This window comes from Gastrolobium bilobum, unplaced genomic scaffold (assembly GCF_033153095.1).
Source record: "Gastrolobium bilobum isolate Gb01-03AN ecotype WA unplaced genomic scaffold, APGP_CSIRO_Gbil_v1 utg14295, whole genome shotgun sequence".
Lineage (NCBI taxonomy): Eukaryota > Viridiplantae > Streptophyta > Magnoliopsida > Fabales > Fabaceae > Gastrolobium > Gastrolobium bilobum.
The window spans coordinates 202069-223310 of NW_026897499.1; the positions used below are offsets into that span (position 1 = coordinate 202069).

The 21242-nt window shown below is 35.9% G+C and overlaps 2 protein-coding genes across 2 annotated transcripts; both read right to left on the minus strand.

Annotated features, from left to right (window-relative positions):
- Window positions 1–9833: 9833 nt before the first annotated feature.
- LOC133307434 (uncharacterized) lies at window positions 9834–11399 on the minus strand. The gene is made up of 2 exons (XM_061507946.1): window positions 10589–11399; window positions 9834–10456 (listed from the first exon to the last, which is right to left on the minus strand). Exons 1-2 carry the CDS (start codon window positions 11397–11399, stop codon window positions 9834–9836), a joined length of 1434 nt encoding a protein of 477 aa, XP_061363930.1.
- Window positions 11400–11417: 18 nt separating this feature from the next.
- On the minus strand, window positions 11418–14290 carry LOC133307435 (uncharacterized). Its single transcript, XM_061507947.1, has 8 exons — window positions 14088–14290; window positions 13293–13989; window positions 13081–13209; window positions 12847–12977; window positions 12419–12694; window positions 12208–12328; window positions 11827–11893; window positions 11418–11497 (listed from the first exon to the last, which is right to left on the minus strand). The coding sequence occupies exons 1-8, from the start codon at window positions 14288–14290 to the stop codon at window positions 11418–11420; spliced, it is 1704 nt and encodes a 567-aa protein (XP_061363931.1).
- Between the last annotated feature and the right edge of the window lie 6952 nt (window positions 14291–21242).

The window sequence follows — 21242 nt, forward strand, 5'->3', positions numbered from 1 at the left end:
AACCATTATTAGGCCCAATACTTTTAATGCTATATCATCATGACATTAAGGTGTTTGTGTGTGACCCATTAGGTCCAACATAGCTACTGACATAAATGGGCTCGAGCCCAACAAGCCCACCACCCATTTAATGACAACACAGAGCACTAGCAATGCTTTGTTGCCCCAGAGCTAGTTAGATTAATGACTTGATCATCCTATTACACATATTTGGTTGCCGTATGTATTTCTTTTCGTCTCGGTTACCTTCCCATAAAACCTAGGGTAAGGAAGCATATCAACCCTTGCGGTTTAGGGTAAGCTTTATTCGAAATAGGAAATCTTCAATTTACTGACTCTAAAGGCAGATCATCTCATGATCTCTTTTACTATGCATAGATTCCCGAGTCCCTGTAAATGTCATCCAGTTTACAGATAACCTAATCTCTCATAGAGATTTGACGAATTCCTTCAGCTTATCACCCTAGCCCTGTGCTCTTTTAGGACAAGCCCAACATTATACCTATGAGTCTCCATGTTTCAGGAAGACGAGGTACACAGTCAAAGCATGCCTTCTAGAACACAGTCTAGGGAAAGACATACCCAAATATAAAGAGACTACTCTAATGATACTCTCTGTGAGATTTCCTCATAGAGTCTCTTTTGTGGGTCTGTTCAGTGCGAGCTATACCCTTATAGATCCACCCACGACTTTAGCTAAGACATCTCCATATCTGTAGCTCATGAGGTCTTTACCTTGCATCTGAATACAAGTAGATAAGTCGTGCTAGTCTTACCCGAGATCACTGATCCCCATTCTCAGAGTCTCTAGACTAGGAACATAAAATTAGGAATAAATATCCAGTATCCTTGAATCCTCATGATCGTGATCTCATCACAGATACTCAAGAGATACCTATTTTATTCCAAGGGGTTTATCTAGTTACTCATATAAAATATTAACAGTAATATTGAGACAAAATATGAAACAGGATAAATAGTGCTTTTATTTATTTGCGACAATACAAAGGTCCATATATGTCCTAATCTAATTAAAAGATTGTGTCTAGGACATCCATATACTAACAGATAGGAGGAAAACACCTCATTCATGGTTACCTGAAATGTGGATAGAGCATTGGAGAGGCCAAATGACATCACCAAAAATTCGTAATGGCCATGGTGTGTTCTGAACGCAGTTTTATGAATATCTTCAGTTGCCATTCTGATTTGGTGATAGCCAGAGCGGAGGTCCAGTTTGGAAAAAATTATTGCACCATGCAATTCATCTAGGAGCTCGTCTATGGTGGGAATGGAGAATTTATCCTTGACTGTGACTGCATTGAGGGCTCTATAGTCTACACAAAAACGCCAAGTGTCGTCTTTCTTTTTCACCAAGACGACAGGAGAGCTGAAAGTTGATTGGCTGGATCTAATGACTCTTGGAAGTAACATTTCATTCACCAATTTTTCAATTTTATTTTTTTGGTAATGGGGATAACGATACAGTCTCACTTATATGGGTTTGGTATCAGGTTCCAAGATAATGTGGTGATTGTGGGTTCTATCCGGAGGCAGTGTGGATGGTTCAGTAAAGACTTCTGAGAACCGAGATAGTAATTTCTGGGTTTCTGCTGTGTATATGGTCTCTGATGGTGAAGGGTTAAGTTGGTTCTCTGGCTGGAAACACATTAAACAAGCTTCTATTGAGTCTTGGGTGACTAATTTGTGGAGTTGGGCAGTTGAAATTGGGTTGGCCTGAAAAGGATTGTCCCCATGGAGGGTAATTTGGGCTGTCTGGTGAGTGAATGACATATTAAGAGCTTGATAGTCCGTGACAATCGGACCCAAAGTGGCTAACCATTGCACTCCAAGTAAGATGTCAGCTCCCTTTAATTTCGGAACGAAGAGATCCACATGGAACAAATGATTCTGAATCCATATTGGAATGTTCGAGCATTTGGCAGAACAAATGAGGTTATCTCCATTGCCCACCTGCACCTTGAAGGGTGGATTAGACATTAAAAACAAATTAAGAAAGCGTGCCATTCTTGGTGTGATAAAGTTGTGAGTATTTCCTCCGTCTACTAAAATACGTGTTACATGTCCATCAATTATTCCCTGTAAACGAAATGATCTGGTGGCGGAGGTGCCAAATAAAGCATTAAAGCTTATTTCTGGTGTCACAATAGCTTTTGGTATCTGATCCACTATATTTGTATTATCAGGAGGATCCAGTTCTTCCTCTATACCTTCCAAATAAAGGAGTGTGGATCAGCCTTTGCATTTATGGCCAAAGACATATCTCTCGTCACAATTATAACATAGGTTTTTATCTCTTTTGGCTTGCATTTCTTCTGGTGATAATCTGCGGAGGAAGATTTGCAATGGGTTTCGGTTGTGTGGTTTTTGTTGGTATGGTGGGTATTTTAGGGTTTATGGTCGTGAGTGAAGAGGAAGATGATTTTGCTGAATTGAACCATGGCTTCTGGGATCTCTCTTCAGTAAACTAATCCTCATAAACTCTAGCAAGAGCGAAGGCTTCATGGAAATCATGAGGTCTGTGTGTAAGTACCAGACAACGGATCTTCGATTTGAGCCCTGAGATGAAGATGCTTCGCAACATAGGAATTGAAACACCTGGAACTTTTCTTGCTAAACGTTCAAAAAGGGCTTGATATTCACTAACGAACCCTGTTTTTTGTAGTTTAACTAATGCACCTACTTGGTCTTCAAATTCAGAAGGTCCAAAGCGGTATTGTAAAGCAACACAAAATGCAGTCCAAGTAGGTAAACAACTATCATCAAACGATCCATTAAACCAACAAGCTGCTGGATCTCCAAAATGAATGGAAGCTAACAGCAAGCGTTCATTATCCGGAATATTATAAAAACGAAAATACCTCTCAGCTGTTGTGATCCAAGAGGACGGATCACTGGATGAGAATTTGGGAAATTCAAGCTTAACTTGACGGAATCTTGGTGTTTCTGAACCCGAGTGATGAGTTCCATTGTGTGGGCCTCCTCCTAGAGTACCAGAACTGCCAGAAGTGCCAGAGTGTCCCCCTGAGTTGTGTTGCTGAAGGGCGAGAAGCCGTGTAAGGGTCTCTTGCATCTGGGATTGGGATTCTTGAAGTTTCAAGTACTGTTGTTCGCGTAATGATTCAGATATGTCAAAACAGTGTTGGAATCCATCAATGCGTTGATTGATCTCGATTTGAAAATTATCCATTCGGTTAGTCACATTTTTCAGTCGAGTGTTTTCTGCCATGATTTTTGGGGAGGAAGGTAAATCAATGAAAGCACCAGAATGTTAGGATGATTCTGGAATATCCGAGTGGAATAAAAAGAAGAACAGAGAAGAGAGGGAAAAGAGAATTGAGAGGGAAAGATTGTCAAACTTTTCATGCATTTTCCTTGCTCCCAAGAGCTTTAATATCACTTAACAAACCCGTAACTGACTCAAGGCTACTATTCCCTGAGTGTTCACCATATTACAACTCATAGACTATCACATTAAAATAACAACAAAATCTAAAAGGCTTATTCAGCTCATTCTTAGCAACTGTACTGATCCAAATAGCTGGGCTTCTTAATAACCCTTCTGGGCCTATTAATGGGCTGGTCCGTAACATTAAGTGAGAGAAAGAGATAGATCATGGAGAGAGAGTGGAAAAAAATAAAGATGTGGGTACTACTTTTTTGTGAGAGTAAAATGACACAAATTATATCATTTAAAAGGACAAACACTTTTTCTTATAATTAAATATGGAATTATAATTTAACATCGTAATTATTTTTATAACTCAAACATAAAATTTATGATTCTAAACGGATTCTAATAGTGTGGAATTAAAATTAAATTTCTAGGCTTTAATTCCAATTCCATCATACAGATATAACAGATATTGCACTTTCTTTTAATATCCTGTAGCAAAGATATTACAGTAAGCAATGCATAGCTTCCCTTGAATTTCAAACACTACAGTATTATATATACTTGAAAAAAGGAAGGAAATTAACTAAACACCCTTGGTATATGGTATAGATGGTAAGAAATCTGAGACCTTAATTTAGAGGTCTCGAGTTCAAATCCTAAGAATGAAAAAAGAATTTGCAAGAGCTGCCCTCTTTAATAGGATCTAGCAAGTGCTCAAATTGAATATAGTCCGAAGGATGAACCGATTGGAAAATTAAAGAAAGAAGATAAAGAAAATTCATGTGTTTTTTGATGTTTATAAAAGACTAAAGCTTTCTGTGTAATGTTCTTCGCCAGTTGTTAAAGAATAGCTATTGAATTAGATATAACCAGTGGCGGATCCAGGAAATTAATGAAGGGTGGGCACTGTTCAAGTACATATAGATCTGGGTCTGGTCTGGAACGCGACTTGCGAGCAGGTGCCGGTTGGCTGGGTCTGGTTTAGATCTAGATTTGGACAAATTGTGACTCAACTTGACCGATTATGGAGAAAGAAACAAATGTTCCAATTTCTAATAACGAAAATTGAGGTTTGAGAGTAGATGAATCCGTATGTAGATGCAAACGAGCTCTCTGCTGTTAGGTTTGGATAATGAAGGTGGAGGAGGAAAAAAAAACTTAGGAGAAAATAAAATAGAAGGAGAAAAATTAAAGGGGTAGGATATCGTAACAATCAACTAGGGTTACCACCAATGTTACTACCAATCAATTTCACCGTTAGATCGATTATGTTGATCTAACGATTATATTTATTTTCATGTTGTATGGTTACAATCCTTATATTTAATGTAAAATCATTAAATATGGGAAATCATAATCATACAAAGGTGAAAATAAATATAAAGTATTAAATATGAAGAATCATAACCATACAAAGATAGAAATAAATATAACCGTTGGATCAACATAATCGATCTAATGGTGAAATTAATTGGTCGTAATATTGGGGGTAACACTATTTGGTTGTTACAATATCCTACCCCAAAATTAAATTAGGAAAATTTGAATTTTAAGAGAAAAATATTTTTATATTTTTGCATCAAATTTTAAGGGTGGGCACTTGCCCCCCTTCTCTAACACTTGGATCCGCCTTTGGATATAACTAGTAAATTACCCGTGTGATGCCCGGGGAAAAAAGAACAAAACCGTTGCCGCCGTCGTTGGTTAATCATCGCACCGGTAAATCAAACACTTTCATCTTGCTATCAAGCTCTGAACAGTGCTATGGTAGAGGTATAAACATGAAGGAACAAAAAATAAAAAAACAAACCTATTATTTGAGAATTATCTGAATTAAAAAAGAGTTGTCTTGCTATTTTTGAACTTTAAAAGGCTACAACATTCACACAAAACTTTGTAAATATCAACCACAAACAAAATTTTGCAATTCAGAAGCATTGATTATTATGCAAATCAAATATAGTTATTTACTCAATAATTCAGTCTTCAAATATAAGTACCAATGAACCTTCTATTCTGCATTATTATTCAATATGATCTCGTCTTATTGATTCAACCGTACACAAAATTTGCTACAAAAAAATCAATTAATATACATGAAGGAAAAAATTAATAATAAATAATTATTTTTTTGCAAGAATTTGTGTCGTTAGTATTTGGAATTTTACAAATTTGTATTTACAAAAATTAAAATCAAATTTAGGAATTTTGATTATGAAAGAAGAAGGATGAAATTTTAATTTAATTACAAAATCGTGTTGGTGAGCTGGCCCTCCAGGTCGAACCCAGTTTGCCACATCTAACTATCAGCATGCAATATGTTTTTATATTTATCCACAAAAAAGGTTCTTATAGTCACATTTAGGTTTTTATATTTTATCTCAGAGATGGACTTTCGTTTATTACACTCAGATTTAAAAAATAATAATAAATAATTATTTTTTGCAAGGATTTGCGTCGTTTGTATTTGAAATTTTACAAATTTGTATGTACAAAAATTAAAATCAAATTTAGAAATTTAATTATAAAAGAAGAATGATGAAATTTTAATTTAATTATAAAAATGTGTTGGTAGGCTGGCCCTTTGGGCCGAGCCCAGTTTGCCACCTCTAAGTATTAGTATTTAATAGGTTTTTATATTTATCCACACAAAAAGGCTCTTATAGTTGCGTCTAGATTTTTATATTTTATCTCAGAGATGAACTTTCATTTATTACAATTAGACTTACAAAATAGTAATAAATAATTATTTTTCTGCAATGATTTGTGTCATTTCTAATTTTTTCATTTAAATTTCAAATTTAAATTATTTTTTTATCAACTATACATATTTTTTTATAAATTTTAAATAATTTTTTGTTTAATCTATAATTTATTATATTAACTTTAATTTTATATATATATATATATATATATATATATATATATATATATATATATATATATATATAGATTTTTCCACTACAGAAACATTAATACATAATTCTTTTCCCACCTATTGATAGTTAAAAATTCAAATTTAAAAAGTTTGAATTTTGAAATATTAAATATTTTCTCACCCAATAGACTTAATAACAAATATTATTAATAGATTTAACAATTTCTCATACTAAAAGTAGTGGGAAACATGCATAGAAGGTTGTGTATGTTTTCCATGAAATGATGGGTTTTTCATTTTCAAGTAACATTGGTAATTCACCTTCCATCTTCCAATAGAATAATTAAAAACCTTACAATTCCAATATAGAAATGATAGTGGGACATTAATTTGATGTCTGCCACTAACACTTTAATTTCGAAATTTAATTTGCTTAAAACTTAATTTTTAGTTATTTATTTATTTTTAAAATTGGCAAGCAAGTGAAAACACACAGGAGGTAGAAGATTAAGGGTCTGAATGATTTGAAGGTTATAAAAAAATATCAAATGATGAGTTTTTCATTTTCAAGTAACATTAGTAAAGAACCTTCCATCTTTCAATACAACAATTAAATACCTTACAGGTTCGAATGTAAAAATGATAGTGGATCATTAATTAGATGTCTCCCACTAATTTCTTAATTTTGATTTTTGATTTAATTAAAAACTTATTATGTAATTTTTTTTTAAATTGACATTCAAGTGTGAACACAAAGCTGAAACTGCATGAGAGCTTGACACATCAATTTTTTTGGTTCTCCTTTTAAGTATATAATAGATGGAAATTTAATACAGTTGTCTCCTGCTAAAAGATTATAAACCCTTTTTCCTACCTATATCAACTTCAAATTTCAAATTTTAAAAAAGAAGTAGGATATTAATACACTTATTTGCCACTAATTAATGTTAAACTCTTTTCGCACTAACTATTTAGTTTAAATATTTTAAATTTCAAATTAAAATAAAATGTTTTTCATTCATCTGTGATTTTAAATTCTATCTTATCATTATGAACATTGGCAACTCTCATCTTTATGAGGATTCCATTCATATCTCATTCATCTTAGGATTAACGATTTCTCATTTTAATTCATCGAATTGGCAACTCATTATTAGCATAAGCAAGTACAACAATTACACAATAAATGAAGTTACTTATTCCTAATAGGTATATTAATTACTATTATTTTATTTAACTGTTAAAAGACTCCTCGTAATATAATTACTTTGTGTTCTGAAAATGTCTACGGTGAGCTTTGAAATTTTCCACGCAATCAGAATTATAATAGAAATTCCTTGAAATTTTCAAGACATTCAAGTTTGCACAATTTCAAAAGTTGTTTTCTTTTATTATGAGATGTTTTTTGAATTTTAAAATTTTATTTACATTTAAAGCATATTAATTTTTGAAAATTTTTACCGAAATAAGTTTTAATATTATTTAATTTGTTCGGAGAAAAAAAAAAGAAAATAAAAAGTATAAACAAAGGATACATCATAAAAGTCATACAGAAAATAAAGAAAATTCATTATATTTTTGGATATACAAAAGATATTAGTAATTATGTTCGGTGAAGAAAAATAAATAAATAAATAAATAAATAATAAATAAATAAATGAAAGGATATATAATAATATATCGTTTTGGTTATTATAAAGTCACAATTGCATGGTGCATATACAAATAAAAGAAAAAAAAGGGAAGCTGCAAAATCGAAAAACCAAAAGAGGGTAACCCATATTTTCATCTTTCACCTAATATATGAACAAACCGTTCTTCTTCTTCCTAACCTTAATTTCATTGATGATATTGATTTCATGGTAGATTGCTTGCTTTCACCGTTATAAAGCCTTGATCTTTTTCTTTTCCACCATTATGCATTTTTTGCATTTTCCTCACTGATACCCCTGAAACATAAGCATTAATAGAGAAAGAATTATAAAAAAAATCCCTGAAATCCTTTTTCCATATTTTAAGGGGAGACTGATTATATGCTAAGAAAGTTTGTACTTGATCTACACATCGCTCTCACAAAGCACACTCAGGCTTGTGACCCATAGATTCTAAATTTCGCGTGCAAGGTTAGACCTTTAGACTGATTCTTATAAATTCTTCCAAGATGCTAATCGCTAGCCACCTACAACCAATCTATAACGTGAACCATTAAAGGTAGCTCTTTTAGGACTAACAAAACAACAGGTCAATGAAAATGGATGAAAAAAAGAAGAAAGGAAAGCAAGCCATGTAAAGGGAAATTAAAAATGAGATAGATGCAGTAATAAATGAAGAAGAGGGACCTTTGTTCTCAAAGGGTGTTGATGGAGTTGTTTCAAGTAATTTTTCAGTATGATCCCTTCTTTGCTAAAGATCCCATCTTGCTTCCTCCTTGATTGGAAAGAGGTAACTGGGTCAGTGACTAATGTTCAAGAAAATGAGAAATATGAGGGGAAAGGAACGGAGGATGGGTTTGGGTGAAGAATCAGAGTTAAGATAGGCACTGTGAGAGAAAAATAAAGATGCCATTTTAGAATTTGGTATTTATAAGAATAATTGAGAGAGGGGAGGAACTGAAAAATTTTGTTTAGGTAGTGTAATTTCCAATATCATTAATAAACTTTTCATTTTCCAATAATTTTCAATTAAAAACCTTACAATTCCAATGTAGAAATGATAGTGGGGCATTAATTAGATGTCTCCCATTAATTCCTTAATTTTGATTTATTTTATTATTTTTTGTTTAATATTAATTTTCGATTAAAAAAATTACCAAAAGAAGAAACTTTTCAAACATTTCTCAAGTGTGAACACATTGGTGAAATTGAAGGAGGGAGTGACACATCATGAAACTTTTCAATGTTGTTTATTCCCTTAGTATATATAACTAGTGTATTACCCGTGCGATGCACGAAGGAAAACGATCAAAATTCTTGTCTTCCGTCGTGGTTGGTTAATCGCACTGCAAACCTTATACTTACAAAAAAACTGTGTTACTATTTTGTTCTATATTTCAGATGGGAAAAAATACGGCATTGACACAGAACTTTGCAAATATCAACAACAAACAAAGATCTGCTATTGAGAGGGATCAATTATTTTTGCATACTAAAATATCATAATACACCATAATACGTTATACTGCACAATGTTAACATGAGGAAGGGATATAAAAATAAATATGCATACCACTCATAGTATAATAACACCAAGCAAATATGGAGTTAAAAATCAACACTTACCAAATATGTCATTTGCTATATGATTTTCGTTCCTTGTGCCTGCGATATAGAAGGCAAAAACTCATTAAATAAATTACACTAATACGTTAACAGACAAAAGTAATACTATCAGGAAAAAAAAAGATGAGGATTAATTTTTATTTGGGACAAAAAAAATGTTGTGTAAATGGGATTTAAGGGCACCTTAAGCAAATAAGCATGTATGAGTCATATTTTTTACTTACATTGCAAGAAATGCGTCTAAACAGAATCAAATCAACTACATTAATCTTTGAAATACTTCCTTGTAGACGATGTTAAAGGTACGATTTGTAACACAACCATTATCATCAAGTATCAATATCTTCAATCCTTGTTTGCTCTTTACTCGTGAATGTGCCACATATAATTGCCCATGAGTAAAGACGGGCCTAAAGAGATAAATGCCCACATGCGAAAGAGATTGTCCTTGGCTCTTGTCGATACTCATGGCAAATGAAACAACCAGTGGGAATTGTCTTCTTTGGAAATGTACTGGAAATGAATGACTTGAAGGGCTCATCGTCATTCTAGGGATTAACACAGTTTCCCCGATATTGCTTTCGGTAAGAACAGTTCCTTCAACAACACGGTTGCCTAATCTTGAAATAAGCAATCTTGTGCCGTTGCATAAACCTCTTGACTGATCAATATTTCTCAATAGCATAACCAGCACATTAACCTTCAAAATTAATTTATGATCAGGAATTCCGGAACAGGAGAAGGTATTTAAAATTTCAGGTGAGAACTCGTCATCTTCAATTTGAGAATTATTATCTTGTTTCAAGACATTATCTAAACTGAAATATGTCTTTTCTTCACCAGGAATCAAAGACATTAAAAGCTCGTTTATCATAGCAACATCTGTCAATTTAGGAGTTAAAATTGCACATTCTCTGAAGAATGTAGGATCCTTAATATGATCCAAGAGATTCGGGTACACAAAATCAACCAAATCTGACAGTGGATGTTCTCATTCCTCAATTAATAATCCACCTGGAATTGTTATCATAGATTCTCCATCAATATTATCTCCAAGATCACCATCTCCTATATTTAGGAGCCAGTTGGAAAAATCCTTTATTTCCGCATAATTTTTAATCCCATTTCCAGTAGTAAGTTGCATGTTCTTAGTCAAAGTCAACAAATGACAATGGGACCAAAGATGAGAATAATTAATTGTTGCATTGACTATTTGTTGTCTGCTGCCACGAGGAATTACGGGTAATATTTGCCGAAAGTCACCTCCCAGAACAATGACTTTTCCACCAAATGGCTTATCAACACATCTACTATCAGAAAATCTAAGAATATCTCTCAGTGTTTTGTCCAGGGCCTCAAAACATAATCGGTGTACCATTGGGGCTTCGTCCCAAATAATTAACTTTGTTTTTGCCAGCAACTCGGCAATAGGAGAATTTTGAGTGATATTACAGGTTGAATCTTCAGTGATTTGAATGGGAATACGAAATCTAGAATGTCCAGTTCGTCCTCTAGGAAGCAAAAGAGAAGCAATTCCGCTAGAAGCAACATTAAGTATAATTTCACCATTTGATCTAAAAAAAGTGGACAGGGTATTCCAGATAAATGTTTTTCCCGTTCCACCAAAACCGTAAAGAAAAAACAAACCCCCTGCATCGGCCGAAACTGCTGAAACGATGTTTTCGTAAGCATTTCTCTGCTCATAAGTCAAGGAATTCTTTAGTCTTTTATGCTCTTCCATCATGGACAATCTGTCATAAAGTAACACATCAAGCACCAATCTATTTTGCACATGAAGTAGAGATTCACCGCTGATGCGAGGCATCGATGGGTAATCAGAAAGTCATCTCCCATTACTTTGCAGTACCTTATCAATTTCAGCAAGTGTTGTATTTTTTATAGACTCTTCCGTAAGAACCGCATCTGAATCCACATCAAACAAAAAGCATAAGAAATAAACAAAGAAAAAGAAAAAATACAAAAGAAAAATAAAATACAACAGTAAAATATTATCTGGAATGTAAATACTATCTTTTTTTTTTCATTTGGACGAAAGAATGTATACTAATGAATGGATGGAACATACAGATAACATGTACCTTGACGTCCGATGCTTTTCCTATGCATATAACGGACATCGTCAGATAGAAATTTCCAACACTTTTCCCAAACGTTTTCGGGTTTGGTCATGGAGTTGGTAAATAACAATAGAGCAAACAGATATCGAAGATAGGCAGCTGACCCCCATGTACTTGCCTCTGTAATTGCATCAATGTACTCATTGTCGTCGTCCAAAAGTCCTAAAGAATAGCATGCATCCTTAAATGAAGGGAAAAACACTCCATTTATTGTTCGCAAATCGTTATAACTCATACAACCCTTTTGAAAAGTAAGCAGGAGCCGTATATAGGAATCTTCTCCATTATTAGCAGAAAATTGATTTATTCTTCCAATTGAAAATCCTTTTTTTCTTGGATGCCATTCCTGTGTATCTTCTTTGTAAACAAAATAAGTGGGATACTCAGCATAAGTAAGATCCCTCCCCTCCGGAAATTTTTTGTTTGCTTCCGTCCAAGACTCGAACATTGATCTTTTAGATTCAGCCCGTGTCTTTACATCATATATTGAAGCACTGTCACTAAAAACAATGCTCTTTTGATTGGGTAGGTGAAATGGCAATCTATGAACAGGGAGTATCTACAATGAACATCAAATCCAAAAATTCTCCAAGCTGCTTCACATGCAGAGACATACCTGTAAGAAATAAGCATTGAATCTTAAAATAGGTCAAAAAATAATGATGCATAAATATTACATAAAACAATTTAATATGAATTGAAGTACCTGCAATCGTAAAACATTTTAATCTCATTATTCCTGCAAGTGCTCTCGCTAAATGAATTTGAATGATGGATCGCAGCTGTCACTCGATCATTTCCTTTATGAATATATTTAAAAAGATATTTAATGGCCTTGCTTTGACAGGTATAGTCAACATTAATATGAGCTTGATACTTTAGAAGAAGCTTTGCATTATACGACACAACATAACGATTATCAAGTTCAACGCCATTTTTGTTGACAACTGTACCATCATTGTTTCTCTTGTAATGAGGGAATCTGTCATCATCAATAAAAGTACGGCAATAAAAGTACGGGAGCAGAAGTTCTTGGAAAATTTCTTTGAACAATTTCCATCTTTCATGCAAGGAGAATTGTAATTGTCGGGACCACAGGGACCAAGCATCATGTAAGTGTTGACAGCCGAAAACAGGGATGAATGGGTATCTTTATTAGGAATCTCTGCTGAAATCAATCTATCAATATCAATTCCACTATTTGGCTTGTCAGAAGGGTGCAAGAACAGTAGGATCACGCTTTTGAAACTCGATGGTATAAACATCTGTAACATTTAAACACACAAACATGTATAATTAGTGAAAAAAATATAATTAAAAGAAAAAAAAATGGTAGAATACATCATACATACATGTATTAACTCTTACAAGAAAATGTTCCTTTCTTAAATCATTAAGCAATTGATCCAATTTGAATTTGAACACTCTGCAAAGTATATCTGGACGATCTTCAGGTTTTAGTTTTCTAGCATTTAGGAACTGCGAAATTTCCGGCCACTTAGGATTGCATGTAATTTTAATAAAAAGATGAGGATAGCCAGCCAGCAGAAAATTGCAAAAGCATATTTATAATTTTCAGCCATATATCTAGGTCCGCCTGTGAAAGAAGAAGGTATTATGATACACTTTCCAGTTTTGGCTGCGGCTTCTTCACCTCTATTAAATGCATGAATAACATTTTGGTACAACTCAGCTCTGAGATGATCTTGGTTATGTCGAATGAAGCTTAGTCGTTCATGCTCAATCATAGTGTAAGCATCTACCAAGAATTGTTGAAAAAGTCTTCTTGAGTGGTGGACAATTTGAGAGTCTCCCGATCTTGTTTGAAGTCTAAATGAAAAGAATTCTCTCATGCTGATAGTGGCTCTAGGTTTTGTTCTTCCACTGGAAACAATATTGCGCTGGACATCATCACGGTAGCCATCTTCATCGTAAGGAAATAACAAAGGATATTGTATACCAAGGTATAACGGATGTTGCACATCTAAGCGCTGCAAAACTCTATTTCGGGTTTCAACAATGATGTCCCTATCACCCATTGAGCCGTCTATATCTCCAACAATCAAAGCAGCAACTTCATATGCGGATGGAAGATTATAAACTCTTCCATCACTACTACGCCTTCGAATAAGCCTCAACTTCACACCATTCAAGCTATCTTCAGTATATCGGTCTATAGCATACCGGAAAGATTGAGCAATACTGTTGTGTTCTTCTAACATATCCTTCAAGGATTGAATTATATTGGGATCGAGCATATCTTCTATGTTGGTGGAACTGCAAACATAATGATAAAAAATTGAGTGTGAAATTATATAAAATCAATACAAATATAATACATAAAGGAACAAAGAAAAAAACTAAATGCATTATGCCTTATAGAGCCCAGTCTATGATCAACTTCATTCTCAGTATCGTATATATAAAGTTGAGCAAATTTTGGAGTCTGACAGTCAGCTGGCAGAAGACTACCCATTAGATGATAAACCTGCCCACCTACTCTAAAATAGTAAGGCCCAGACCCTTGATTGACTGATCTATCCACTTTTCCTCCAAATGAGGTGAAGGAAAATATCATGTTATATGCTCGAATATTTCGTAAAAAATGGCGACTCAAGATATTGGAATTATCATGCAGTTGATGTTAGTATATGGATGTCCTAGAGACAATCTTTTAATTAGATTAGGACATATGTGGACCTTTGTATTGTCGCAAATAAATAAAAGCACTATTTATCCTGTTTCATATTTTGTTTCAATATTACTGTTAATATTTTATATGAGTAACTGGATAAACCCCTTGGAATAAAATAGGTATCTCTTGAGTATCTGTGATGAGATCACGATCATGAGGATTCAAGGATACTGGATATTTATTCCTAATTTTATGTTCCTAGTCTAGGGACACTGAGAATGGGGATCAGTGATCTCGGGTAAGACTAGCACGACTTATCTACTTGTATTCGGATGCAAGGTAAAGACCTCATGAGCTACAGATACGGAGATGTCTTAGCTAAAGTCGTGGGTGGATCTATAAGGGTATAGCTCGCACTGAAGAGACCCACAAAAGAGACACTATGAGGAAATCTCACAGAGAGTATCATTAGAGTAGTCTCTTTATATTTGGGTATGCCTTTCCTTAGACCAGAAGTTATTACCTAGACTGTGTTCTAGAAGGCATGCTTTGACTGTATACCTCGTCTTCCTGAAACATGGAGACTCATAGGTATACTGTTGGGCTTGTCCTGAAAGAGCACAGGGCTAGGGTGATAAGCTGAAGGAATTCGTCAAATCTCTGTGAGAGATTAGGTTATCTGTAAACTGGAAAAATCGGGATGACATTTACAAGGACTCGGGAATCTATGCATAGTAAAAGAGAGCATGAGATGATCTGCCTTTAGAGTCAGTAAATTGAAGATTCCTTATTTCGAATAAAGCTTACCCTAAACCGCAAGGGTTGATACGCTTCCTTACCCTAGATTTTATGGGAAGGTAACCGAGAAGAAAAGAAATACATACGGCAACCAAATATGTGTAATAGGACGATCAAGTCATTAATCTAACTAGCTCTGGGGAAACAAAGCATTGCTAGTGCTCTGTGTTGTCATTAAATGAGTTGTGGGCTTGTTGGGCCCGAGCCCATTTATGTCAGTGGTTATGTTGGACCTATTGGGTCACACACTAACACCTTAATGTCATGATGATATAGCATTAAAGGTATTGGGCCTAATAATGGTTGTTAGCCCAAGATGAAGTTTGGAAGCCCACCTAAGAGGGAGAGGGCGCATGGTATTGTTAATGAGCTTGGATAGTCCAAGACATTACTAATTAATTTAATTAGTTAAATTAATTATCAAATATTTAAATTTTGAATTTTGAATTTGAAATTTGAAATTTGAATTTGAATTTTGAATTTGAATTTTGAAATTCGAATTTTGAATTTGAGATTTGAATTTGAATTTGAAATTTGAATTTAGAATTTAAATGTTTGAACGTTTGAATTTAAATGTTTGAATTCAAATTTGAATTGGCTATGAAAAGTTGTTTCATAACAAAAGGATAAGATGAGATCTTGTTGGAACAAATCCCTTGTATCAAGAGAAGATCTATGGAGATCTCCAAGGGCTGATTTGGGGCGCCATTTTGGTGGGAGATGATTGTCATCTTGTCAAACCAACAAGCTCCAATCAGATTTGGTTGTTGAGAGAATCAGTGAGCTAGTTGGTTCAAACTTGAATGCAACAACTCAAATGTATCTGGACCCTTTTTGGGCTGAATAGGGGCGCATGAATTGGTGGTCATATGATGACCATTGGTTCAGAATTTTGACTAGATAAAGACCTAGTCTTACGAGGATTCAAAGGAGAGGTTGTTGGGATTTTTGAATTGCAACAACTCCACCTTTGTCTCACTCACTTGTGCGCCACTTTCCATTATAAGTAAAGTAAAAATTCTGATTTGATACACTAATTCTCTCCCTCTATTGTGCGCCTAGTTGGTGAGTTCCTCCTTAAGGTTTTTCAAAAGAACCTAGCCAATTCTTCTATATACCATTCCCACTCTTGTGAAGTTTTCATGCTAGAGACTTCACTCTTCTAAACACATATACCTAGCCTCCTTCTTCACCTATTATTGAGCGCATAGCAAGCCTCTCTGTTGTGGTCAATTGGTGGCTTTCAAGAAAGCATTCTTGCATCTTGACGTGGGTGGTGTGGATCAACGTTAGAGGGTTTGAACCCTTCAAACCTAACACTGATCATCTTGGAGTTTTGAACTCACAAACAAAGGTAACATCACATGCCATAAAGCATGATTCTTGATTGCATGTGTAATTCCGCATATGAAAAATTTTGTTTTTCCCTCTCACATGCTACGGCCTTCAAGGCCATTTTACTTTCAAGTGGTATCAGAGCCCGGTCGCTTTACCATCGGCGGGTGATGGTACTTTGTTTGTGAAATTAATTTTCTCACGGTCAAAAGGTCTTTTAGTTAAAGATTAATTCTTTGCATGTGGAATTTTTTTATGAACATGTTTAATATGATTATGGTGTTCATATATCTACGTAACCTCATGGTTTTGTTTGTTTTGATTCTTTGTGAAAGTTTTCAAAAGAAACATTGTTTTGAAAAGGGAATATGATTCTGCCATGATGTGAATATTCAAATGCATTATTTTCTCCATGATTTTATTTAATAAAATTTTTGTATATGATGATGTATGGTTCGACCATATGAGTTATGGTTGAATAAATGGTTTAATTTTTGTGATCTTTGAGAAAGATTTGACAAAGATTTGAATTATGCATAAAGATGCAAAATTCGATAATTGGGAGAAAATTGGAAATTTTTTGAATTTTGATTCTTGTTTTGATATTTTAATTGTTAAATTATCAAAATATATGTGAGGAAATATTTATATAATATTTGATATTATGTGCTTGCAAGCTGTTTAAATTTTCAGGTGCAATTTGGAAGGGGATGGTCATGGTGCCCGAAATTCGAATTTCAAATTTTAAATTAATGTGTAATTTTGCCCTATTTTAATTAGAGTTGTAATTTGAATTTTGAATTTTGAATTTTGTATTTTGTATTTTTATTATTTGTCCCTCCAAAGATGTTTTGGAGTTTCTTTAATTATATGCAATTAGAGAATTAGGCTAGTGGCGTATAGACGAGGAGGAGCCGATGCTTGAGAAGCAAGATGGACAAATGCGCGAGCACCATGACCATCTCAAATAAAACTGTTTTATATGCATGTATGCTTTTATGTTTTGAACGACTAGTATGCATGAATTGGACAAATCGCGTTTGTATGTATTATTATGCATGTCCAATTACGACTAGTGTAATCCGATAGATGTTTGACATAGGATAACATCTAGCATGATAATAATATAAATGCGTTTGATGAGACCTAATAAACCCCAAATAAAAGGAACCCTTAAAGGAATAAATTATTAAGCATATGATTACCTCCCACCATCAATATTACTCAAACCTCCTCTACATAGTGGTGCTCAACAACTCAGTTGGGACCCACTGTTTCATTGAGTAAGAGTAGTATTAGAAGTGTTAGACACTTAGGGTGCTGGTTAATACTTAACTGAGACATAAGTTGCAGGCTCAGCCGGGCTTTCTTATGTGCTTAGGGTAATAATGCTAGGTTGGTTGCATGAGATGCACCACTAAGTGACAAGGAGTTGTCAACCTAATGTTAAGAGAGGGTATGAGATACTGTTGATGAGGATCAACCCATTATTTAAATTAATCTTGCGGTCACAGACGGGGGATAAAATAGATAATCTCATTCTTAATCTCACTAAGGTAAAATCTAAAAGTAGATTAACCCTAAGTCAAATGGGAAGGGTCATTGACTTAGAAAAAATAGTGGGAGGGAAAAATTATTTAAAGTCTTTAATAATTTGTTTATACAACATGTCTAAATATATTAATTAAATCATCTTTACATCTTTTTCAGTTTTTAGTATGACTAATCCACTGTCACTACGCTCAATACTCGATACGTACAAACTGACCGGTTCAAACTTTATGGACTGGTATCGGAACTTAAGAATTGTTCTTAGGGCCGAAAAAATAGCTTATGTCCTGGATGCTGCATTACCTGTAGCTCCTAGGGAAGAGGAAGATGGGTTCGCAGAATTTGATTTCGAGGCCCACAAACAGCACATGGATGACAATGTGTTGACTGTCTGCATTATGTTGGCATCCATGTCGCTTGAACTGCAAAAGCAGCATGAGCATATGGATGCTCCCTCTATTGCCTTACATCTCAAGGAGTTGTATGACATTAAAGGCAGGCATGAGAGGTATGAGGCCTCTAGAGAATTGTTCTCATGCAGGATGTCTGAGAACATGTCTGTGAGCAGTCATGTTCTTAAGATGATCGGGCTCATTGAGAAGCTAGGAATTCTAGGGTTCGTCATGAATGCCGAGCTAAGTAATGACTTAGTCTTGACCTCGCTTCCACCTTCCTTCAGTCAATTCATTATGAATTACAACATGCATGTGATGCTTGTGAGCTTGCCTGAATTGTTAAGCATGTTAACAACTGCTGAAGTGTCTATCAAGAAGGATAAGACACATGCTCTTCTGATTGGTGGGCCTAGCAAGGCAAAGGGTAAGGGCAAGGAGCCTGCGAAAAGAGACTCCCTTAAACCCAAAGGAAAACCCAAGAAGAAGAAAGGCAAAAAGAAGGGTAAGAGTGCATCCAAGGACAAAAGCGATGCTGAGTGCTTCCTGTAACACCCTGTATATATCCGGTAATGTTATCATACTATCGTATTAAGCAGCGCTTAATTAAAAATGCGGAACTAGATGTGGAACTACACGGAGACATCACCACGCGCTATGCATAGCAATCAATCAGTGCACAGTTTCTAGACAACCAATCCATGCCCAGAATAATCTCGAGGTTGGCCATCGGCAATCCTATCAGATCCACCGAGAACTCACAGCCATCCCACTGAAACGCTACATCGCGATGAACAGTGGTAGAAACACATATCTCTACGGTGGCGGTAGTCACCCGCAACGGTGGAGAAAGCACAGACATGGGCAACTCAAGCCCCAAAGCAATCAGGGTAGCAACAAACGAATGCGTAGCCCCGGAGTCAAACAATGCATCAACAGCAATACCACCAATAGACACAGTACCTCTAACAAGGTTCGGAGCTGGTCCGACTGCTGCCTATCCAAGGTGTACACACGCCCAACAGAAGGTGGCATAGCAGATGCCGAAGTAGAAGCCATCAGAACCATCTGCAAAGGAACTGCTTGAACAGCTGCAGCTCTCGCCGTCGACGACGGACAGTCTCTAGAGAAGTGGCCCTCCTTGCCACACTGGAAACAAACCAACTGCCGCGAAGCACAACGTCCCACATGCTCCTTTTCGCACTCCGCACATCTCGGAGTGGAAGGAGGCCTAGTAAAACTCCCCATGCTTCCTCTCCTGCGCATCATAGGGAAAGTATCTGCCCAAGAAACACTCCTCGAAGAATGACCATGTCAAATCACGACCCTGCATCTCATAAGCACGAGAGGTGTTCGTCCACCACTCATGGGCATCTCCCTCCAGCATGTAAGTCGAGAACATCAGCTTCTGCGGATCTGTACACTGTTTGACCCGAAATATCATGTCCAGCGACTCCAGCCATCTAGCAGCAGCAATAGGATCCAAAGACCCCAAACTTTGGAATCTGAAACTACACATTTTTTTCAAGAATTATCATATTTTTCTTATAATTTTCTGAGCACTTTTCCGGTACGCGCTTTTCAGAGCCAATACCGGTTTCTAGCACCAGTTCTCATTATTTGGACTTGAAACTCGTTTTACAAGTCCTACATATCATTCTAGTAATTATCATGCACTTACATTAATTTTCCGGGATACTTTTTCGGTACGCATTTATACCGACTAGCAGAACCGGTATCTGCACTTTTCTTCCGAAAAGCGACTTTCAGCATTATTACTCACTTACAATAATTATTAAAGCCTCATAATAATTATTAGGGTCAATTATGGAATCATTTCCTATTTTCTCATAATTTATTAATTAAATTCCTTAATTAACGGTGCGGGTTCTTACATTCACCCCACCTTTTTAGGATTTTGTCCTTAAAATCAGAAACATACCTGGTCGAAACTCGGGGTACTGCCGGAGAAGCTCGTCCTCACGCTCCCAAGTACACTCCTCAGGAGTCCTTCCGGTCCACTGCACTTTGACCATCGGAATGATCTTGCTCCTCAATTGTTTCTCGCCACGATCGAGAATCTTTAGTGGTCCGACAGGAGTCTTTAGGTTCTCCCGAACCTCCACATCATCCGGTTGCACCACATGCGACGGATCTGCTATGTACCTCCGAAGCTGAGACACGTGAAACACGTCGTGGATGTTAGCCAGGTTCGGAGGCAAGGCAAGCCGGTAGGCAACAGGTCCTACTCTACCAAGAATCTGGTATGGCCCAATAAACAGCAGGCTCAGCTTCCTCAATCCTAGTGCCCGTCCAACACCGGTATCAGGTGAAAGTCTCACAAACACGTGCTCACCCTCACTGAACTCCAGTGGTCGATGCTTGATATCGTAGTAGCTCTTCTGACGATTCTGCGACTGTTTCAGCTTGTCCCTGATCATCTGGATCTGCAGGGTGGTATCTTGGACGAAGTCCAAGCCAAACAACTCACGATCCCCAACCTCCGACTAGCAGGTAGGTGTACGACACCTCCTATCGTAGAGCGCCTCGTAGGGTGCCATGCCCAGGCTAGCATGGAAACTGTTGTTATACGAAAACTCCACCAATGGAAGGTACATATCCCATGCCGAGCTCTGCTCCAACGTGCAAGCCCGCAACATGTCCTCCAAGGTCTGGATAGTCCGCACAGTTTGTCCATCAGTCTGAGGGTGATAGGTTGTACTCAGTCTCAACTGCGTACCAAAAGCTCCCTGCAGCGCCTCCCAGAACCGAGATGTGAACTTCGGGTCCCTATCACTAATGATACTCTCGGGCACCCC